Source organism: Mobula hypostoma, chromosome 12, assembly GCF_963921235.1.
Source record: "Mobula hypostoma chromosome 12, sMobHyp1.1, whole genome shotgun sequence".
Taxonomy (NCBI): Eukaryota; Metazoa; Chordata; class Chondrichthyes; order Myliobatiformes; family Myliobatidae; genus Mobula; species Mobula hypostoma.
In genome coordinates, this window is record NC_086108.1 from 19,201,359 (window position 1) to 19,226,447 (window position 25,089).

At 42.1% G+C, this 25,089-nt stretch overlaps 1 protein-coding gene across 1 annotated transcript in view; it reads right to left on the reverse strand.

The window, feature by feature from the left end:
• LOC134355120 (LIM homeobox transcription factor 1-alpha-like) overlaps nt 1-17,051 on the reverse strand; it is a 331,663-nt gene extending 314,612 nt beyond the window's left edge. The window contains exons 1-2 of the mRNA XM_063064873.1: nt 16,982-17,051; nt 4,359-4,545 (exon numbers count right to left, since the gene is read on the reverse strand). Coding sequence (XP_062920943.1) covers nt 4,359-4,545; nt 16,982-17,048 — 254 coding nt within the window. The 5' untranslated portion in view covers nt 17,049-17,051. The remainder of the gene's footprint in view (nt 1-4,358; nt 4,546-16,981) is intronic.
• Nucleotides 17,052-25,089: the final 8,038 nt, after the last annotated feature.

Consider the following 25,089-nt stretch of genomic DNA (forward strand, 5'->3'; position numbering starts at 1 on the left):
CCTGAAACGTCGACTGCACCTCTTCCTACAGATGCTGCCTGGCCTGCTGCGTTCACCAGCAACTTTGATGTGTGTTGCTTGAAGTTCCAGCATCTGCAGAATTCCTGTTGTCAATCATATTTATTTTGTAATACAAACACTTGAAAGGATCTTTAAAAAACTCAAATTAACAGATAAAAGGCCACAAAAAATGTGGGTGTACAGGAACATAAAAGAGGTAGTTTTGTTGACGTATCTATTACCTGTGGTAATTTTGCAGATATTTGGTTAGGAACTAAAGAAATAACTAAAAATCACATGCCATTAGAGAAGCTAAGGAACAGAAGAAGCCCTTCCACATAGTCCCACTATCACTTCAAATTTAATCCACCAGCCTGTATGTCCTAATACATTTCACTATTTCTTTGAGTTAACTTCACTCAACTTCACTTGACCCATCACTGAAATGTTCCTACAACGTATGGTCTCACTTTCAAGGACTCTTCATCTCATGTTCTCAATATTTATTGCTTATTTATTTATTATTATTTCTTTCTTTTTGTATTTGCACAGTTTGTTGTCTTTTGCACACTGTTTGAACACCCAAGTTGGTGCAGTCTTTCATTGATCCTATTATGGTTATTATTCTATTAAGGATTTATTGAGCATGCCGGCAAAAAAAATGAATCTCGGAGTTATCTATGGTAACATATATGTACAATACTTTGATAATAAATTTACTTTGAACTTTGATGAACAATCCTCTCTCAACAAAGCTTATCACCTGTAATTCTTCTCCCCCACACCATCTGCGGTTGTCACTGTGCACGTGAGGCAGTATTCCATTTTTTACCTATTGTGCTATGTGCAGTGCCCAGCATGTTATGAAGCATCTGCTCTTTTGTAGTTGTCTCTGGTTCCATCCTCCACAAAATGTGACCAAATCAATGTGTTTAAGTCTGATCTCAACCTACACTACACTACACTACATTAGAAAAGAGCATCCATCCACCCTTTTGAATCACAGCTTCACTTTCAGGAATCAACAAGCTTCAAATCCTGGGCCTCTGTACCTCTCTCTGCAACTGGATCCTTGACTTTCTCACCTGGAGACCACAGTCTATGTGGATTGGAAATAACATCTCCTCCTCACTGACAATCAACTCAAGGATGCGTGCTTAGCCCACTGCTCTACTCTCTCTACACACACAACTATGGCTAGGCACAGCTCAAATGGCAACTATAAATTCACTGATGACAAGGCTGAATCTCAGGTAATGACAAGGAGACTTACAAGACTGAGATAGATCAGTTGGTTAAGTGGTGTTGCAACAACAAATTTGCACTTGCCCTCAAGGAGCTGATTGTGGACTTCAGAAAGGGGTTTGTCAGCAGAACACACATCAGTCCTCATCAAGGGGTCAGCACTGAAAAGGGTGAGCAGCCTCAAATCTCTGGGTATCATCATCTCTGAGGGTCTATCCTAGGTCCAACATATTGATGTAATCACAAGGAAGGCATGACAACAGCTCTATTTCATTGGGAGTTTGAGGAGACTTGATGTGTCACCAATGACTGTAGCATAACTACATAGTCAGGTAGCTTCTGACGAGGACATCTCCTGACAAGAACAGCAAGGTTTGGGAGAGGTCTGGGCCAAACTCCAGGCAGTATCAGAATTCTATCTGTTCCTGTTTGCTTCCTAGTAAAGGTGCTGATGTTCCTCCAACTCTTGTTGAAATCGCGGACAAAGGGAGTGTAGTTAAAATTGCATTATTGCACATTTTTTATTCTGAAGAACCTACACAAAACTTCATGGGGAATACATATAGGAGAAAGGTCAGGGCAAGGAAATTAAGAACTGCGGATAAGGTGACCTGTTGTAGGAAGGGAAGGAGCTTGTGTGGAGCAGAGAACATTTGGATTGAATGGCCGATGGAAGGCCCCACTATACACTTACTTTGTTTTTTTTTGTTTTGTTAAGCTTCTGTCTACAGGGGATGTAGCCAGGGAGGCAATGAGGAATGCAAGCTGGTGGTGCTGGATGCGGTTAGTAGCATCCTTTATGTGGAGATGGATTAGCTCTCACTGTGGTGTGATGCCTGGTTTGGGCTGCAGATACTTCCAGTTTCATACCAGAACAAACTACATTCTGTGACTACATTTTGAGTGAGTTCCAGAGGCAAAGTTGTCTTTGGTGCAAGTGTCAAAGGGGAATTGTGAGCCAGCAGTCATGATTACAGGCTTTGGTGCTAAACAACCCAGAGACGCACGTTCAAATCCCACCAAGGCAGTTGGCTGCGGACCTTAAATTCAGTTACTAATCTAACATGTTAAAAAATGCTAGTTTTTGATACCAATCACAACACAACGATATTGCTGTTCCTTCTCTGTCACTGGATCAAAATGAAGAAATTCCCTCCTTAGCAGCAGGGATATACCAACACCTCAAGGAATGCAATGTTTAAAGATAGCAGCTCTCCATCACCTTCTCAAGGGAACAAGGGATAGGGAATCAAATGCTGGCTTAATCAGAAAAGCCCACATCCTTTGAATGAACAAAAAGCTATCAGATCAATATGAAAACCAGCTAGTTGTCTAATGCCCCTTAGCAGGGGAATTCTGGACTCCTTACTTAGTCTGGCCCTAAGGTGACTCAAGACCTCTCAATGTAGTTGACGTTTAAAAGACTTCTGAGAGCTGAAGGAAGCTACTCTGCTAAGAGGTAGTTCAGGATGAGCAATAAATGCTGGACTCTCTGGTGATACTAAATTCCTGAGAAGCAAGTGGTTTTTAAAATTCCACTTGATTTTGTTTTGCATCATCAAACTCAATAGGGTAAAGGCTGAGTGGGGTGAAAAGGGCACCTCTGACCGCACATTTTGGCAGCAGTGGCCTGGACTGATACCTCCCCCTGTGGACCTAGTACTCACTCACCACATTTCAGATTGCAAAAGTAGCTCATTTCTGAGGTGAGAAGTGAGTCCAAGTTGGCAAGGGTGTTCCAGCGTGCGAAAAGAAAAGCCAGTCACTTCATGCTGACTTCCAATGAATCGGTGTAAGGAGTTACAAGCAGCTGCCTCCGCACCAACTTTCCTCAGTATCAATTAGCCTCAAGCAGACCTTAAACCCGGCCATTAGACTTTGTGACTTTTGCAGAGCAGGTCAATTTAAACACAATCTTTTCTCAGCAGCACAATAATATACTATGTGTCTCATGATATAATACTCCTATGATTATAAATATTCATTACTTGAATTACAGTACACAATGCCACAGGAGTACCTGTTAGTGCTGCTACTTCAGTGCGGTTACAGCATTTGACGTTAAAAGCCAGCAGACAGGAGCATTGAGAACTACAACCTTGAAGAGTATCATCTGTTTTACAGCTGCTCACAATATTTTGAGTGATGAACACTACCAACAGATCACCTCCCCAGTCCTTGTTATCTCCCCACAATCCACATCCCTAATCTCACAGCACCTAGTTCAAAATGAGTAAATTAACCTGCAACTGCACTAACAGTTTTCACACCCTACATCACTCTTGAAGATAGTCAGTACTGCACACATCTCAGTGTTTTCATGTCTTCAGTGAGAGAAAGCATCACTTCTGCTGTTACCTAACATTGCCTGTACCTACATTCACAATGGCAGAAGTGACCATCCCATTCAAGATGGTTCACAGTGGGTGCAGGTTCTGCTGATCGTGCTGCCAAATGTTTCACACCTAGAATTCCGCTCACAACACTGTGAGCCACCACCTTGCATCAATATTGCTATTTTAACAAACCCGTTGACAAGATCCACTGCACCCTAGTCTTAGTGAATCTTTCACACTCGACTTATCTGATCTTTGATACAAAAACAAAACATCTTCAATTCAGCAGAAAACATAGCAACATACACAAAGCACTGAGTAAGTGATGCTGGGAATTTTGCTGCCACTGTTCATAAATCCAGCTAAACAAGGGAGCAATTCCTGCACATGGGCAGCGTTGACTCTGTGCATTACCTGTCACATTCTAAGACATTGCACCATTGACTGTATGAAATCTTTAGAAAGCGAGTGGTAGTGAACACTAAATGCCGACAATTTACTCCATCTCAGGCATGTCATTCCACTTCTCTCCCAGAGAGAGTGGCACAGTGGGAGGGGAGTCACTCCCTTTGAGGCTGCTGTCAGTCGAGGTTCAAGCAAGGCACTGAGAGAGACTAAGCAACAGCTGGTCTGCCTGGTCTGCTTGTTGTGATAACAGAACATGGAGATGGGACACACAGAAACATGGGAACATTAGTTCTTATAAAAAGCTGGGGGGGGTGCAGGGGCTGGGTTTACGTTTTTCTTTATTTAGAGAGCAGATTGTTTCTCACTTACTTTTCGTAGTCATGCTTGCAGTAAAGCTTCTTGTCTCTGTAGTAGCAAGTGGTGGCAAGGGGCTCCCTGCACCCAGCACATTGCACACACTGCTCATGCCAGAAGCTGTCATTCACCCGCAGAAGAAACCGGTCTAGGATCACCCTATCACAGCCCTCGCAGACTGCCCTCTCCTTTCCACTGGGCCCTGGAGAGAAAAGACAGCAGAAATCCCCTGAATCTGCTTATACCACACGTTCCGCCATTTGACAGGTAAAATGTCTGGGATATGGATTATCGACACCAAACCATGGTGGGAAGGGCTGTGTATATGGTGTAACAAGGGCAACAAGGAAAGAAAGGAGATTGAGATGAAGTGATAGCTAGCTAGCTAGTTGAATCAATAGATAGACAGATAAACATATATATCATACCTAAATAAATAGAATGATTGATTACATAGATAGGTTAGAAAGAAACATTACACAGGAAGATAGATAAATAAACAGGCAGATTGACACTTAAAGAAATAGATAAACATATGTTATATAAAGATAGATTGATAGATTATATAGGTTGATAAGAGACAGATTGCATATCTATATGGATAGATAGATAACTGAACAGATAAACTGGTAATTTGGTATAAAGATAGTTAAATAGATTGAAATGATATATATTTTGTATCAAAAGATAGATTATATAAGTAGATAGAGATGGATAGAGAGAGAGAGCAAGAGATTGGTGGATGACTGGTAATGGAGAGAGAAAGTGGAAGAGAAGCAAGGGTAGGGACATGCCTCAGTGGAAGAAGCCATTTGATTCATGCAGTAATGAAAGAAATAGAGAGCTACAGAATAGGAGAGAAGTAGTTTTAAATGAAGGGATGGGTGAATGTCTTCGGGAAGGAGAGAGAATGATACACTTAATATGCATCCATTGAATGTTTTGAGAATTGTGTGTACTAATAATAAATACATAATTAAAATTAAAACTCTAAGTCATATCATACAGTTGTGCTCAGAGAAACCTTACAGACAAAACACATTCTATCTATGAAACTGCATGATGAATCTCTCTTCACTTTATTTTCTAGATCAGTAGCAGGACCTCTCTTGTACATTCTATTCCCACACCACCTCAGTTCTCTGCTGATTAGGGTAAGAAGGATACTTTAAGGAAATAATTTGCAACTTTGCAGATCTCAGGATATCCAAAAAAAACTTCACAGCTGTTGAGGTATTTTTGCAAACGTAATATTAGTTACAATGCAGGAAAACACAGCAGTCAATGCACAGCTCAGTCCCACATGCAAGAGCAATGTCCTGTTTCACAGATATCAGTTGACAGGCATTATAATCATCTGTTTAAATTGCCCTTCCTTATTTTACAACAGCCTGAGAAAGCTGACAAAAGATGTTTCTGCTGGAACTGCTAGGAATACTCATGGTGCTTACAGAGAAGGCTTTCATCCAGTCAGTCTGGGCTACATTCAAAGCCAGCTCCAGGCCTTGGAAAATCATTCATGTTTATTCTGCAGTACAAACATTTAGGTGGATCTTTACACAGCTCCATATTCAAACATGCATGTTAATTTCAGGTAAAAACTCTCAGTAAGCAGAGATATACAAGGAAATCATTAAACAGAAGACACCAATGTTGACACAACTATTGCACACAGTATCATACGTATGTACTCCTCCCACAAAATCTGGCTTGAAAATCAAAGCAAATTCTCAACAGAAAACAGTGAGAAAAATTCATTCACCAGTAACTTGCCGAATTTACAGTGACAGGTGAGGAGACAGTCTTTCCCTCTACTCCATGTCCAGAATCTAAATTGGTAAATTGGTTTATTATTGTCACAAGTACCACAATACAGTGATAAAACTTGTTCTGCGCATATCTATACAGATCATTTCATCACATCAGCAGATTAAAGTGGTAAAAACAACAACAGAATGCACTACAGTATATAGTATTATAATGCAGGCACACAATAATGGGAAAAGTAGGCTATGAGATCAAGACTTAATCAATATCATACAAGGGTTCTGTTCAATATAACCTAAGTACAGTGACTCCCCTGGCCGGTGCAGATAGGCCATACAATAGTGCCATCTGGTGATACAGGATATGGTGAATGCCATGGGCATGTGTTTGCCCAACCTGGACACACTGAACCCTAATACATATTGATGATATACAGTATGCATAATCAGATAGAGGGGATTGCTAAGGCCATAGTGGGCAACAGGAATGTGCACAGCTAAGGGCATAGGAAGACAATGTACTTGTTGACTGATGTGAAAGACAGAAAAGTGAAATTAATATTTAATGGCTATAACTTTGCCACAGTCTTTTCTACCTGATTCTGTAATTAACTCATTTACATCATCCATCCCTGTCTTGTACACAGAATGGAGTAGAGTTTCCCAACAGAGAGAGCAACTTGCTCAATAGCTGCACAATTCACAAAGGTTTATACAAATCACACACAGAAGATTGATGAGTGTGTGTGTTCAAGTGTCACAATATAATTCATTGGAAGGAGTCAGCTTTCCTTGTACTGTCTGTGGGTACCATCTACTTAAAGTTGTTAGCCATGAACTATTATAATGTAAGACACATTTTTCTGATGTTGATTTCTGTGTACTATGCAATATGCAATGTATAATGTAGACTTGTAGAATGTATAGTATCATTTCACCATAAAGTATCATCAATTGTCTTCTGAGTTAATGTGTTAATCTGGTTCCATGACCCATCGGCTGGCGGGTTTCCTTGAACCAGGCACAGACAGCTAACCACAGGGGGGATACTGAGCCATATTTAATCACTTATGAGAATGTTGATCCAATGGAAATGTATAGAAATTATCAAACCAAAATGGCAAACATCACTTCTGTGATAATTTATTGCTTAACATGATAATACTATTTAATATTCACAGACCACAGTCAGTGCAGATCAGTAAAAACATTTCCTCCTGAATGAGGATCAATACGGGCACACCTCAAGAATACTTGGCCCACTTTTCTGCTCTCTCTATATATTCATAACTATGCGGCTAGGCACAGCTCAAACGCCACCTATAAATTCGCCGATGGCACCACAGTTGTTGGCCAGGTTTCAGACGGTGCTGAGTGAGGTGTACAGGAGTGAGATAGTTCAGCTGGTTGAGCAGTGTCACAACAACAACTTGGCACTCAGCATCAGCAATACCAAAGAATTGATTGTGGACTTCAGGAAGGAGAAGTTGGAAGAACACACACCAGTCCTCAGTCAGGGGTCAGTGTTGGAAAGGGTGAACAGCTTCACATTCCTGGCTGTCAATATATCTGGAAATCTATCTAAGGATCAACACATTGATGTAATCGTGAAGAAGGCATGCTAGTGGCTCTTTTTCAATAAGAGCTTTAAGAGATTCGGTATGTCACTAAAAACTTTTGCAAATTTCTAAGATGTCCAGTGGAGAGTATTCTGGTATGGAGGCTCCAATGTGCAAGATTGCAAGAGAGTGCAGAGGGTTGTAGACATCCTGTTCCATCATGGGCTCAACCCTCTTCAACATTGAGGATATCTTCAAGAGGCAGTGCCTCAAGAAAGCAACATCCATCATTAAGGACCCTCAACATCCTATTCTCTTTATTACCATCTGCGAGTTGGTATAGGAACCTAAAGATCCCACTCACTATTTTAGGAACAGCTTCTTCTCCTCTGTTCCTCCATGAACAGTGAACACTGTCTTGTTATTCCTCTTTCACAGTATTTATTTATTTCTGTAAATTATAATAACTTCTATGTTCTGCACTGTATTGTTGCCACAAAACAACAAATTTAACAACATATATCTGTGATAATAAACCTGATTCTAAATCTGAGTAGAAATCCCAAAAGTTGTGTGCATGCCACCAAATTCATTAATTGCTGGTAATCTTAAAGGCAACTATAAACAACAGCAATCTCTGTCTAACTCATATCTTCAATAACGTAACTGTTCCAGAGCTTGGGGACCTGTTGAAGCAAACCTTTCCTATAAATGATATTTTGTGTAAAAATTCACTATACTTAGGTTGAAAGTCTTGATCCTTAAATTATGGTTTTAGTTATAAACCCACTTTCCCATATCATGAGATGAGCAATGGCTGGAATTTTAATTTATGTTCTTAACCAGCCAGCACATTCATGAACCCTGTTTTTAACTTAACCAGATTTATATTATGGAGAAAGAATCGGTTCTTAGTGAGCATGTAGGAGCTTTGTAGAGCTGAGCCAAGCTTCGCAATCTTTAAAATTATTTATATGCTCTCAAACTTCCTGTATCCTATCTCACGGGCAATATATATATTTAAGCAGAGGATGCTAACAAAAGCGGACCACACCAGTGCTATAGGGAGCATATGGGGCTCTTTCACAATCGTTATATTTGATATTTTGAGGTGTCTTCTAAAACGGATCACCATGAGGAATTGTTCAATCTCTTAAGTTGTAAACAAACTGTGATAGGAAGAGTGTTTTAAAGAGTGAAAATGGTGTGTGCTAAATAAAGACATTACATATATTACTAACTCATCCTTCATGCATTGCAGAGAGCAAGTTGGAGGGTGTACTGTATTAATACTATTAGATCTTCTATTTCCCTTTTCACATTGTTTGCACAATAACTCTCTTCCTTCAAGAAGGAGATGTTCTGAAGTACTGTAATGGGGAAACTATTTCCACCAATGCCTTTCCAGCATACCCCATAATCCTACCTTCCCATCCAAAAAGCCTTTTCCAGACACTGTTGTAAAGTAGGAAATGCCAGAGTCAATTCGCATATAGTAAGCTCCCAAAAGCAGCTCGGTGATAATGTAATTTTGTGGATAACAATTCATTGGGTATCCAACACTCCTGCTATATGGGTGTTATGGAACACTGCCATGGTGTCTTTGTACCATCTAAGTGAACCCACAGTTTAACAGCATATGTAAAGGATAGAACCAGTAACAATGCAACAATTCTTCAGTGCCAGTTTGGATCCTTGGTCCTCTGAACAATGACTGACTATAGACTAGAAGAGATAAAAACTTTGCCCCCTCAACATGCTAACCATTCTCCCTTTAAGGTTTTTATTTTCTCTCAGGAGATAAGTTTTTATGGTCATTAAAAATGAATTAGAATGAGAATGCGAACTGAAACTTTTCTCTCTCTCTCACTCTCTTTTACATAGATGTTAACAATTATAGTGTTTTACAAGGTGAAGGGAAATGGCATTTATCTTTTTAAATAACAATATTAATTTTAAATAATGTTTTAACCAAAACAATGGTGTTTTCTAAGCAATTAGCAGAATAAATAGATCATCTGGAAAATTGAGTGGAGCCATAGGAAATGGAATTTAAGCCAGATAAGTATGAATTAATGCATTTGGAAGGTCAAATTCTGGTGGGGTGAATGGCAGGCTCCTTATGAGCATTGATGTTCAGATAAATCTTGGGTTCAAGTCCATAGTTTCCTGAAAGTGGTGACACATGAATAGGGCAGTGAAAAGGGCATTTGATATGCTTGCCTTCATAGGCTGAGGCATTGTGAATTAGAGTAGGGATGTCATGTTGCAGTTCTACAAAACATGGGTTAGACTGCAGGGAGCATTATGTACAAATCTGGCCACAACAGAACAGGAAGGGTGTGGTAGCAGTGAGAGAGTACAGAAGAGATTCGCGGGATGCTGTGTGGAATAGACGGCTGTAGTTATAGGGGAAGATTGGGTAAACTTGGATTATTCTAATTGGAATGTAGAAGGGTGGAGAATGACTTTATAGAGGATTACAAAATTGTAAAGGGTGTAGGTAGAACAGATAGTCTGAATTTATTTTACCCCGGGAGGGAGAGTTCAGAACTAAAGAGTCCAGGTTTGAGGTTTATTGGATCAAATGGATGCTTTTCACATGGAGGCTGGGGAATATAGGAATGAACTGCCAGAGGAGGTGGTAGAGGCAAATACAATTTCCATATTTAACAGGCGTTTGGACAAGTGCGTGGACAGAAAATGAGTACTGAGGTACGGGCCAAACTCAGATAAGTGAAATAGTGTACACAAGCATCACAGTTGGCATGGAGAAGTTAAGCCGAAAGACACCGTTTCTGTGCTGTACCAGTCTATGATCGCGGATTCTATGAAAATATATACTCTCGATCCTTCCGAATACCTTTGTCTCGCTAGTATAATAATATTGTATCTGACAGAGAGGGAGAGTAGTGTGTGTGTGTGTGTGTGTGTGTGTGTGAGAGAGAGAGAGAGAGAGAGAGGGAAGCAGAGATCCGTATGAATGTGTGAGAGAGATCCATGTGTGGGAGAGTGTGTGTGTTAATGAATTATAACATCCGGTTATTCATATCTTCAGATTAGCCACGAATTTCAACTTCGTACAGTTTAGGTGGAAATGGTTGAGCAAACGATTAATTTCCTTTTACCTGTGAGGAATCCGGCGAGAAATCATCTGGTGTCAGTTTAGCTTGTTCGGTCGCAATCTTAGCAGGTAGTGTGTGTTGGAATTGCAATCTAAAACTTGAGATTTACACCCTCGCCTGTCAAGCAGGCCGATGCTGAACATTAGGAACATAAGAAGGCCGGATGCGTGTTTTTACAGGTGAAACCGCCACATCCCGCAGGTAACTGAAGACGCCAAAGCGCTAGTCCTAACAGTGACTTCTAGATACCTGCAGCAATATTCCCCACGACCAGGATGGTATAAAAATTATCCTGACTAATAAAAAATATCATTGTCCTCCCCAAAGTATAATAATCCTATTTCAAAATCACAATTTATTAGTTCGACTGTCAAATACTCGATGTCTGTGAAATACACTTTAAAGCCCTTGCAGCGTTAACTATTGCGTTTTGGCGCAGATTCAACATGTTTAGAGTTTGCTTCGCCTTACTTAAAAGTATGAATCATTGTTTAAAATATTTATAATAATCTCTTCGACGGGATTACTGGATTGTGCGAACTGGTAACGCAACAAAATTACACCATTGAACGAAAAATTGTATCATCAGAAAAACATCGAAAATATATCTGTATGCGTTATAAATTAAGTGTGAAAGAAGAAACAGGCGTTCCCATTGACATGACGGGAATGTCGCGGAGCAAGTTCCTAGATTGGCCCAAACGGCAATAAGTAGTGAATATATTTAAACTTCAAGTCAATAGATGAAGGAATTGTATGTACAATATCTATGCATCAATCCTTCTCGAGTCTATTATATGCGCCAGTGCATCTACATCTGTGTGCATATCTATTTGGGTGTCTATCTGTGTGCGTATATGTTTAGGTCAGTGTTTATCTTTGTACGCGCATCTGTGCCTGTGTTGTAGTGCATTTATGTGTATGTATAAGTATTTAATTGTTTGTTTTTGTGTGTCCATCTCTATATGTGCGTGCGCCTGGGGATCTATTTATCAAAGATAAGTGTGTGTGTGTGTGTGTGTGTGTGTGTGTGTGTGTGTGTGTGTGTGTGTGTGTCTGTCTGTCTGTCTGTCTGTCTGTCTGTCTGTCTGTCTGTCTGTCTGTCTATCTGTCTGTCTGCAGATATGTCTGTGTGTAATATACGTGTGAGTCCCTATATGCTCGTATTCATTTATGCCTGGGTGTTTGTGTGTCTACGGCTCCGGGAGTGTTCCTCTATGTTAGCGTGTGCCCGAAATAGTTGGAATTAAAATTTAAACTGATTTGCACTTCATTTCCTCCACAAAAATTTAAACTGATTTGCACTTCATTTCCTCCACAAAATTCTCCAAGACAGAGAGACAGACAGCAGCCTCTTACTGCCCGCTCCCGTCCTGGTAAAGTGGAGACTGCAACCCTGAGATGACTTCCGAATAAATTGGAGCAACCACTTTCGCTCAAACCTAAAGTCTGGCCTCACTTCGGTAGTGTTTTTACCCACCGGGTCCCTCCCCCTTTGCAAAGTACCGTATGTGAGCAACTCTCCGCACCAGTCTCGGCACACGCAGCAGTTGTTGCTGCAGTAACAATGGCCCTCCTTCCATCACACCCCAGAGAGGTTGTGGGAGCAGGCGTGGAGACTGGGCACTTCACCCAGGAGGGGAAGGGGTCGCTGACAAACTTTGAGGGAATCCTTCCCGGTGAAACACGGCTCCCATCTGTCAAGCTGAATTAGAAGATTATCTTCAATTTAAACAAATTTACAAAGCCACATATTCCGAATTACACACGTGCACCAAGGCCCCTACAGGGTATTAGACAGTGATCAGAACTCCGCCACCGGTGTTCACCACATGCCGAATATACAGTTATCTAGAACTCCGCCGCCGACGTAACATTCGGCCCATAACCTATCCTAAATAGGCATTTACAAATAAATGATTATATTTCACTCCAACCTAATGTCCTGGAAAATATATAATTACATATAGGGACGATTTGCAATAGGATTGGGTGCGAGGTGTTCATGGTTGGTTAAATCTACCGTTCACGGTTAAATGTAATCCATGCGGGGACTTTGTTAATCTCTGTCCGATGAACTCCATATTAATAGAGTAGAGTGTGAAATTGCATTAGGTTCGGAGTTTTAATTGCTCTTGGTATCCGACTTTTACATAGAACGTGCAGTAGTGCATGTTCGATAGGTTCGCGGGTATCTCTGTGTGTGTGTGTGTGTGTGTGTGTGTGTGTGTGTGTGTGTGAGTGTGTCCGCGCGCATGAGTGTGTGTGTGTGTAAGTGTGTGAGTGTATGTGTGAGTGCGTACGCGCGTGTCTTGGTGTGTTTGCATGTAGATGTGCTTTTACAGATGACTGGGTGAGAAGCGGATTTGTATAAATGAAAATGTGGCCTTAATGAACAAATGCCGACTGAAGTTCCGAAGAAACAGAGGCAGGGCCGGCGCCGGCCGCTCCGTTAGTCCGTAAGATCGGGGCATCAACCCCACTTCCCTGCCTTTTCCCCGAATCTCTTTGATTTTGCCTTTGGGCAATAATAAATCAACGCAGACAAATTAAGACACGCAATGATTGCCGTTAATGATCCTAAAACGTTGGCGACAGAATCCCCAGGTGGTTTCGAATGTATGGACAGAAATGTAGGTGTATGGCTGAATGTACTCAGGTGTAGCTCCGCGCTGCTGTTGGGATCCGTATGTGTAGCCGTCGATGCGCGCTCTGGGTGAATACTTGGGTAGGTAATCCAATAAGAATGAGTATCTGAATAAGTGTGTGCATCTCATCTACGTGTCTATAAGGCTGTTTATCCGGGCTTCAACATATTGACAATTATTGGTTGTAGCTATCTGTTTAACGCATCGCGTTCGTAAAAGTTATTTCATAATACTGCCCTCCCTCTACACATATTAATGATAATGAATGTACAGACTAGCGCGGCTTTTCATTATATATTGCTCTGGACGTGAGTTGTTTGAAAATGTGAAACCTTTTAAAATAAAACATCCGCTTCACTTGGATATAAATGGATTGTGTACACTAGTATATGTAGAAAATTCGGGGCTGAATAAAACTTCGAGCCAAACAGCCCCCCGCCACCCAAACCTCTACGAACGAAATGCATAATATTCGCGCTTATACAGCTGTCACTGCCCATCCCCTGGTGAACCGAAACCCGCCGGCGGGGGATTCATTCGGGGACAACCTTGAGAGACCTGGGTAGTGAGATAATCTCCTCACCCGCTCCTTCCAAGCGCCGGCCTTTCTTTAGAATAGTTTCCCAGTCTTTCGAAATCACTTTTTGTTTCAGGAGTTAGCGCTAATCGTCAAGTGAGGTGTTTGTGATAATCTTCTGATAAAATAAACAAAAAAAGTGGAAAAAATTCATGCGCAGGCTGGCAAATTTGGGGAATACGTTATATTCGCTTAATTGCAACAGGTCGATTTAACTTAACTGGGAGTCAGAAAAGTCGATATACCTTGAGGAAGCAATTGTAACGTTTGGGAGAGCGCCGGGCATGGAGAACACGCCAAGGACACCATAGTTCTCCTTTATAACGATCTGGAAAACTCAACACTCCAGGATTAGAGTCATACAATTTACATTAGTTTAGCAATGCCCCCAAACTTCTAAACGACATCCGTGTCAAAACAGTAACGTACTGTTTGTGTTCCCTCTTCTGTCTGTATGATTTCGCGCAGAAAATGGTGGAGAGATTCACAATTTTTAAAATTGTAAATAGTATTTAGCACCTGGAAGTGTACTGGAAAGATGAAATGTGGATTGTTTTTTCCGAAGATAGACACAGACATATCGTGATGGAAAGACAGGGAGAAGTCGGTCCTCTCTTCGGCCCCATTCGCCCGGGTCACCTCTTATGCGTTTCAGTTCTCGCATTCTGCCAGAGTCCTATCCATTCTGATTTTCGCGTTCTGTCCTAGGCCCTCCGCTGCTCCCCTTGCAGCTGCTGGCCTATCCCTGTTTTTTTCGCTATTCTAGTACACACACAAACTCTTTCTCTTTCTCTCCTGTGTCTACCTGCCATCTGCACTCTCGGTGTCTCAGTGTGTTTGTCGCTGATCTACTGAAGTGTGTATATTTGTCCTTAATGTTTGCAAGTTATCAACTGCACAAGCAAACAATGTGCTCGAAATATTCTGTTAAAATACTTTTTTTTAACAATGAGGCATATAAAACTACACCACAGCAACATAATCATTTGATGTCAAGATACCTTGAAAGTCTGTCCGTTTAATGGCGACACTCGCCTGTTGCAAGCACAGAGAGATGTTCACTGAAAATCTCTTTTATCTATTGTTTAAACTTGTTAGCTTTGGGACGGTGCGAGCAGCGGTGCAGACGGAAGTGAAAGTTCATTAATATTTCTGATGCTCCCCGAGAGCTTCACTGTATTATAAAAATATTCCGAGTATTTAGTATGAATTTGACGGCACTGTCAATTACGTGGTCTCTATGCACCGACTCTAACCGGTGCCGGCTTTAATATAGCCCTGGATAATTGGAATACCCGCTCGACGCTTCAGATTCTTTCTTCCCCACACGCTCAAGCCACGCAATTTTACTTGATCGTTTTACTCATTCCCCATAGAGATCGCGATTCCAGCTTCAGACACTGGATTTCATTTAAGCAAAATCAGTGATGATTTCCAAACTTCAAATATATAGCCCACAGGAGCGGCGTGAACCCCCTAGGATAATACAATGGGTTTATTTTCTAGCAGAAGTTTTAACAGCGAAAGTTCGACGCGAGTGTATGACGGATTTGCTTTTGTTCCTGCCGATTTGGGAATTACATTGTAAATTCAGAACCGAGAAAGTCTTCTCTGGGGTCATCAGTACTTCATACCTTGCTCTCTGCAGCGCTCTTCCGCGACAACTCAGTAAATTTGCGTTAAACTGCGACAGCATAAAAGGATTTTTTAAAATTCCGAATTTTACAAAATGAGCAGGCATTTTAACATTGCGGGGGAAATTGAGGAGAATTTGAAGGTTTGCAGTTAGAAGTTCAAAATCTGGAAACAACTATGAAAGATTGTGTGCGTCCTGAAACAGAATCAGACGCGAAATGGCTCCAACGAAAGCAAAGACACCGCTCCACTTCCGTGTCTGAAACTGTAATCAAAGTGCGTACATAGTTTCCACTTGAACAAGTATGTTCAAAGACAGAAGGTGTGTGAATGAACATGTTTGCCTTTCTATATTATATATACGCTTGCGTTTATCGCTTCGATATCGGCTGTGTGTAAGAAGTTCGTTCTGTCTAGATTCAGGGGAATTTACACGTGCCAGTATACAATGGGCATGCACGGTATATATACATTCGCGCAATAATATTGTTGAACTATCATTTGCAAAAATAATTACATAGGGATTTGTGATATTTCCTGGGAACAGCAGTCGCGCATCCTCGTTTATTTGAGAATGAATATTTCACAAACCGTGTATTGAAGACGTTATTTCATTAAATTATGTAAGTTACATACATTCTGTATGGCTTTTGCCGTTTTTTAATGTTTACGAGAAGTGCGATGTAAATATCACAGTGTAAAGTGTGCATTGTACGACAAATTTGGTTTACCAATGTTGTTTTTATGCGCTTATTGTGTATTTCATATAGTATATATGTATTGTATGTATATGCCTGTTCCTAAGTTGTATGCGTATTCGGCATTTTGACCATCGTGCATGTAACTAAAATATTCATTGTCTAGAATTTGCATACTGTTGGATATACTGTAAAATGTTAATTTTATTTATAGATTTGTATATCGTTCGTTCAATTTTGACTTTACGTATATTGAAAATAATATACACCCTGCGTTTATTTTCTTAATATTGCGTGATATATATTCTATATTTTGTTTCTACTGCGGTACTGCTTAATATGAATTTTGTATTTGTTTTGACATGCAGGTTGCGTAACGTATTTTGCATACTTTCATTTCCAAACGATTCTGCGCATCCTCTATATAATACACCCAAATCTTTCTCTAACATTTTGTTCTTGGTTCGACAAACATCAACATGCAAGTTATGAGTTTACAAACCGCATGTGAACTGTCTATTCATGTTTTTTAAAAGACTCATTTATATAATTCTGAGTATGAAATCTCTGTGCCGTAACATTAAACCTGGAACATAATATGTAAAGCAATGATGGAAATAAGGAACTCACCATGAAGTGAAGCTGGAGTCTGGGCCGAATGCGGCAAACTTCCTTCCATCTTTAGTCCGTCCAACATAGTCTCGTGCGAGGGGGCAGCTGAGTAAGGAGAGTAAGGCTTGTCAGCTGGGCCAGCGCTAGTGCATGCAACCGGTAATCTCTCGCACTCGGGCCTGCCTGGTTCCCGGCCTCGGCCCTTCAAGCGGCGCTCGAACAGCCCCGCTGTTCGGCGTGGCACAGGGGAGAGGAGAGGGGCCGTCGGCAGCCGCCAGAGAGAGAGGTCGCCACACAACTTTCCGCCCGTCTCCTTCCCTCCTTCTCTCACCGCGCCACCCACCCACCTCCACGCCCCTCGCACTCTCCTCCTCAGAGTTACCGATCTCCCCCAGCGGGACTGACGAGTTCTCTGTGCGGGCAGAACTACGAGAGAAACTCGTTGGAGCACTGATCCGCGAACGGACGCGCAAATTACTATCGAAATAAGAAATAATCAACTCAACTGGGATGCAAATCAAATCTAAGTGTTTGACCCAGGATTTCTGCTAACATTATCAAAGATAAATCATTATTTTTAAAAAGCACAGCCCGCACGCATAAATAGCAAGCATTTACGTTGCGCCTTTTTACTTTAACTGACTTTGGTTTTCTTCTAACCACGCCCCCAATGGAAAAAAAATCTCTCTAATGTTGGAAATGAATGAATGAACCCCAACATTTAGACACACATACACGCCCCTCCCCGAACACAATAAATATATAGTTCTGTCACACAAATCAACCGACAAGGAAACGGAAAAGGGGGACCTTTTCTGCGTCTTGTGTTCAGCGAGAATATTAATTCTCCGTGACGCGTCTTCTGAAATCGGCAAGGCTGCACAGGCAGGGAGCGGGAGAAGAGATGATAGCGGACCTGTTCCATCAGATTCACATGCACACCGTCCAAAACAGGGAGCTGAATTAATTTTACACTTCCGTCCCGAGTAACCGATTTTTAAAATGTCGATCACTGTATGTCGATATAATTGAACTTCGCTCCCCCACCACTAAATAAATCATTCGAATTATCGTTTAGTAAATCGGTTTAAAATCGTTTAATTATAAAACAAAACAACGACGGTGTCTTGTGCGTTTTTAGCTAAAATTCTACATAGTTTGGCGTGTAACTGATCTCTGTGAAATTTAAAGAACCATATTTAAAACTAGAAAACGATTTCGATCATTAGTAAAGATGAAAGTACACGTTTGAACAAAGTTCACAATTCTCATTTAAAACGCTTTCCGTTTGATTTGATTTTCAAACTTTAAAATGAAAGAATTGGACACGTGAAATAAATGGGTCAGTTTAACAGTGTAGTAAAAACAGAGCGTTACTTATTTTGAAAAGAGATTATTATTTATAAAATGAAAATACGAATAAGGGCGGCCTGTAAATATTACACTCGTTTGGATAGTAACATTTTCTTAGAATTAAAAATTTAAATGAACCAAAACATTTATGGGAAACTGTAAAAGTTAGCTTACCGATTAATAATTAACTTCAAAAAACAGCGTGTAGTAAGTGGTTTCATATCTGTCATCAAGACTCTCCGTGAATGCCAGTGGCTATCTGACGGATTCGAGCTAGCTGATAGTGATTGAAATCGCACAATGCCGCAGATCTGCGATTAAAGCTACCTGCTTTTTAAAATTTTCCTCCAATAGCTTTCAGATAAAAATAAAGTCTGTCTATGTGGGTTTTGTTTTTGCTCATTAATTCGATCACAAATTACGCGCATAGGTAGCAATGTGTATATACAACTCACCGTGATCTCAGGACACACTGACTCTTAAAAGGGAATGGGTTTAACTGGTCATAACTGATCGCCAGATCCCAGGTAATGTGAAATTCCTCTCGCAGTCCAAAGGTCCCAGCATGTCAAAAGTCCAACTCCCCAAATTCTGGCTCTAATCACCGCTGATGCTAGTCTTCCCTTCCGTTGTTTGGGGGAGTTAGGAGTGGGGAGGGTGTAGGGTTAACGAGAAAGATTGTCTGATCCTGGCTGCGGCTTCCAGACCTCCCAGTCCCCAAACTTTCTTCCCAGGGAACCACGCGGTCTTCTGTTGGTCACCTTCACTTCTGGGTTGATCCTGGGGTCCAGCCACTCTGACTGCTGCTCGCTAATCACAAGGCACTGGGCGGAGGAAGTGTCCACGTTCAGCTGGGTGCAAAAGAATAAATGCTAGCAGAAGACAGGCCCAAGTCTTTCGAGCAAAGATCTCAAAGCGAGGGCAAGGATGGGCACTGAGCGTGAAGTACCAGAACAAAAGTGCGAAGCTGGGGATGAGGTGGCAACGAGGAGGACAAAATCAATCCGTTTCCGCAGCTTATATTTACAGATGCATTTATATATCTTACAACCATTTTACATGCGCGCATAATACACATTTGCCTATTTATTTCCGTAAACGCACACATTTTAATTTACAATGTAACTATAAATATACCATGAACATATCCATTTTATTATTTCCAGAAATAATTCTGCTCCCATTCACGTTGCTTAAGGAACGAATAGATCTGTGTATTAAGATTATTAACAAAACCAAATCAGTGTGTATCGATAAAAAGGCAAATCTAGCAGAACTACTTAGAAGGGAGGACCGGGCAGCCGCATTCAGTTTCGACAGATTTCAGTGAATAATTTGCTGTTGCTTTGATGTCTCTGAACTTCCCCTTCTAAGTGAGAGCAGATTCAGGACAGTTGCTCTCCACGCCGCCTGAACACCAAAATATCTCTATTTTATTACTGTATAATGAATGTCTGACACCGCGTTTCCCCTTCGTTCTCCGCTTTGACGTCCTATACGGCAGAGATTTCCCGGATCTCGGTGAGTGTACAACCCGTTATTTATTTTCCCTCAGTCTCTTTTCTCTTTCTCTCTCTCTCTGAGTTTATCTCCCCGAGATTCTGCTTCATAAAACGCCAGAGCCTCTACCCGGCTCCGCGCGCGCACGTGTGTGTGTGCACGTGTGTGTGCACGTGTGTGTGTGCACGTGTGTGTGTGTGTGTGTGTGCACGTGTGTGTGTGCACGTGTGTGTGTGTGTGTGTGCACGTGTGTGTGTGTGTGTGTGTGTGTGCGCTCGTGTGTGTGTGTGTGTGTGTGTGTGTGTGTGTGTGTGTGTGTGTGTGTGAGTGTGTGTGTGACACACTGCCTATCACCTGCATCTCTCCTTCAGCACCGCATCCCTGTCAGACAATTAAACAACCCCGGGACTCGGTCGCTTAGTTCCCTTCGGCCAAGTGTGGTGAGCAACAGCACAACCAGATTATCTGGGGGCGGGGGTGGAGAGAAAGTGGGGAAAGCAGGGAGGGAGCACTTCCACAACGAAAGTGAAATATATCTAGCCGACTAATAGTAGTAACTTTAGTTATTGATCTGTTTTCTCACCCCATTTCTCCTCTCGCTATCGTCTTCTCCCTTCGGCGTTCCCCTCTCCCTGTTGGCCTATTTACAAGTCCCCTCCATAATCCAAGATTTGTACAGCACAGCCACGGCCCTTCGGCTCATCATATTCATGCCGACCTCTTTGCCCCTCGACATTTGTACACTCGGGTGAGTATTACCTGAGCGACCGCCTCAGCTCCTCTTGTAGGCGAGACACAGGGACATCAGGGAGGGAGAGTATGTGGAAGGTAAAATCGTTTCATAGCTCACGAATAGTGGAAACACACACACACACACACACACACATCTCAGCGTACTGCGGTTTAAAACAACATCAGCAGAAAGAGAAAATTGACAAATAAGATTTATTAACACTTTAAGAAATTTTAAGTTAAAAAAGTCTGCCCAATTATTGTAGGGAGCTTATTTGGCTAAATCACAGTTACATGAAGCTTCCCCAGGCCAGGCTGGAAAAGATTACCGAGCCGGTTCAGCACAGCCGCTCAAAGCAAAAGGGGTGCTTCTGCGCTTTGCCGGACTCACTCTTTCTTTGTCCCTCCACCCCAACCCATTACCTTTCTCTCTCCCGTGTGTCCCGGAGAACTTGGTACCGTCTCCACCCGGGGAACCCCTCCCTGCTCGAGGGTTTGATTCAGCAGATATTCTACAACGTATAAATGGCCAGTGTTTCCTTGTATAGAAAATAAATTTGTAGCAGGCAGTAGAGCTCGTGAATTAATTTCCCCAGAAGTAACACAGCGAAACTGTAGGTCCATTGGCACTAGTGCTGTGCTCCGTAATTCAACATCGGGTCACACCAAAATAGATGTAAAAATTGGCGCACCTTTCCAGTCACTTGGATTTAACTAGACGTTTGTACCCCTTCAGGTTGAAGATATGTATCTTAAAGGGTTTGAAGTTGTATTTGTGAAAGCCAGTGAGTAGTCTGCATGTATAGAAACTATCTTTGCTAAGGAGCTGTCTGAATAATTATCAGATGTTGCACACATGGTACATACCCAAATGACAGAGAAATATTCGGTGTCATTTCATTTCAAAGATTTTAATATCGCCGACAAAGTATATCACTTCTTCCGAACACATTAATGTACGTTTGTATTTACTTATTTTGTGTAAGTTATTATATACATCGAGACAACGTGATTTATTCGAGCACATATGTAGAACCGCAATTGGTCTGTGGGTAGATAATCGCTCAAATATATTGTATATGATATGTCATACCCCGTTCATGGGGGAGACCAATTGCGATCTTTCCGGATTTTATACAATTAATCGTTATCTTCAAACACGAATACGTTTAGCAATGATGTATATATATATTTTAAAACTGCAACATCGACCGCAAACCATATCAGCGAATATTGTGGATTTCGAATGAATTCCAAGTGGTCCTTTGAAGAGTTAGTCAAATAAGGAAAGTGCCGCTCGCCGGTTTGGTGTGTCGGCCGTAGTTGAAAGATTTTAAAGTGTGGGCAATTTACCGTTTTAACGGAAAACAATATTTAAAAAAAAGAGAACAAACGTTAGAATCAGAACATGAAATCTGCATAAATTTCCAATATTCAGAGTCGCTGACTTGTCTTATTCAACTTATCACCGCCAGCTCTTTAATGGCTCTTCAAAGAGGATTATTATTTTCTTTTTGTTTTTTTCGCGTTGTGTGTAATTATCTTACTTGTTATCTTGAAGGAATCAGCGGGCACGAGCGACGATAATTTAATGGAAGCTCGTTTGTGCGTGCTTAGCTCGGGGGCACTTTTTATTAGAAATCTCGCTCAGAGGGCTTCAGTTTATTAAACGAACGGAGCCGATTCCACCAAGAGGCGAGAGGTCTTGTGCCAGAACCGTAGAAACACCGCTCCAAAATGCAAGATTGGAAATACCTTGAAATCTAGGACGGCAGAGATAAGTAGCAAGAATTCGATAAGTTTTATATTTATTAAAAATATGTTGAATGCAAATGAAAGCAGAGTTATTTGTAAATATATATTAGTACAAATGTGTTTAATTAAGTACTAACAAAATATGCATGTATCAATTGAGAAGATAACTAAAATTCTGTTTAGATAAGGCACAGTGAGGCAGATGTGAATAAAACCTTGTTACTGTTGCGTTTTGAAGTGTGTAAACCGGGTCCTATTGAACTAGAATCAGTTTGACAGATAAATTTGCCTTCTAGTGAATGGTCGCCGCAAGCGTTTCGTTCCGGTAGCGGTGGGAGAAGGGACGATCTTCATTGGTTCCCTCACCAATGGGACCGAGAGGGTTGGGTTGTGTGTGGGGGGGGGGGATGGAAGGTTTCACAGGGATTGTTGACACCATGACGGGGTCCGGCTGCCGAGTGGGTGGCAAGCAGACCGAGCTGTTCACATCTCAGCCCAGCTCCCAGAATGAGGCGCCCTCCGAGAACTGTGCAAACAAAGGGCATTTCAAAAAATTGTGGCATCAGTTTCTCATCGGGTACAAGTACAGGTGATGCCACAAGCGTCCCAAACACACATTCATACTTCATAAAACATATTATCTATGTAAATTCCAAACAAATTGCTTATTAATTACAGACGTCACACAATTTTTTCATCCATTACAAATCTACGCTTATATACACATCGTATATTGTATTGCATTCATATATAAATATATGCCTCCTTAATGAGACCGGGGAAACTCCATTTTTTTGTTGTCCCGTTCAAATTGTTGCAAAGACGAATATTACAATAAAAAAGTTCCTGAAGTTTAGCAGGCAATGCTTTAAATGTAAAATGCTTTCGGCAATGAATGATGTTGGAAAGAGAAGGGAGGCCACTGGAACCGCCTGTGATTTCAGTCACTAAGAGCCACAGAATGCAGAACGAAATCTATGGCTCCTTAACAACGTCTGCGGTCAGAGCCAGTCCCCGCCAACCCGACCGGCTCCAGTATACAGTATATTTACAGAAGTGTGGAGCCGGAGGAACATGTCGAGAGAATCTCTAACCGAATTCTATACGATTACAAATTGGGACGTCTGGTTATTGAGAGTCCGGTACAAATCAAAGAGCTAACATCCCCAGTGACTGCCACTTTCCACATGCCCGGCGCTCACTTGAGCGAACAAAAAATGCCGTCAAGTCGCAGATCATATAACAACGGCCCGAGTTTTCCAACTCACTTCCGCGGACAGAGGACGGTTCCCAAGAGAGTACCTCCACAATCCAGGGCAGAGGAGGGGGCGGGGTAGAAGCGGCGGCGAGGAAGCAAGACTGGAAAAGATTTCGCGTACATCAGTCAACTGGGAAGCGGTGCCACGCCATGGAGGTGGGGCCGACAACCACAGCAATGCAGGGCGTAGGTGGTGAGAGACGGATGATGGCAGGAGAGGAGAGGGGGGGAAGCAGGGACGGGAGAGGCAGAAGGGAGAAATGTGGGGCAGGAAGAAGAGGGGAGGAATTAGGACAGAAGTGGAAGAAAGAGGAGGCGATGGACAGGAGGAGGAGAGAGGGCAGGAGAGGTAGGAGGAGGAGAGGAGTAGGCGAAGGCCGAGAAGCAGAAGTGAAAGTTGTGGGACAGACGGAAAGGAGAGAGGAGGGGACAAGAATGGAGTGGAAGGGTGAAGACGAGAAGGGCAGTCGGAACTGATGGCAAGAAGAAGGGAGGGTTGGTGCAGGGTGGTGAGGGACAGGAAGGTAGAGCGGGGTGGTGGGAGAAGAAGCAAAAGGAGAGATAGGACTGGTGGGAAAGTAAAGGGTTGGAAATTGGCGAGACAGTAGTGTGCTTGGGGGAAGGATGGTGGAGTGGAGCAGGATGGAAAGAATTAGATGAGAGTGGAGGAGCAGCAGAATGTGAGACCTGGGGTCTGTTACAGGGCTGGAGGCGTGTAGGGGGCTAGTTAGATGTGGAGGAGAGTGTCAGGCCAAAAGCCTGAGAGTTGACCGTAGCAATAACCCCATCAGTTAACAACGGCGGAACCGCCTGCTTCGCCGCTGCTTTCAACCCATTCTCGGATGGTGAACATTCCCCTCCCCTTCCGGGGAAGAAAGAAATGGTGACTTTGTGGGAGATCCCCTGGCGGGACAACTGTCTACTGTCTACGAGAAAATCCGAAAATGGTTCAGGGTGTGGCTAGCGGCCTCTCACCCTATAAATTAGGGAAAACTGTCTTTTAATACCCCTCTCCCCTTCCTTTACTGAACAGTTGCAGAACTTCTGAAATCAGGAGCTCAATCAGAGTACCATCCTAGTGCGTAGAGCTCGTACCCGAGTACAGTAACTAGTGGACGGAAATCATTCATCGCGAACTCATTTTATACAACTTTCTCGCTGAAAATGCAGCCTACACACTGGGTTTCGGCCCGAAACCTCAACTATTTATTCCTCTCCATAGGTACTGTCTGAGATCTTCCAGCATTTTGTGCATGCTACATTCCACACTGGAGAATGACCCCGAATGCATTTAGAAATTATATTGCACGAACATCCAGAAAACCAATACAGAATCTGATTAGAAGTTCAGTAACGTCAATAATTAGATAGAACGGTTGGCAGAGGCTGTTATATTGCGACTTGGCGGCTACGATAACAGAGCGTTTGGGTGTCCGGCAAGCAGACGGACTGACATCTAACTGTGGTATTCCGATGTGGCAAATCCCGGGCTGGGCGCTGCAATTGGGGTTTTGGTATCCAGAATTGG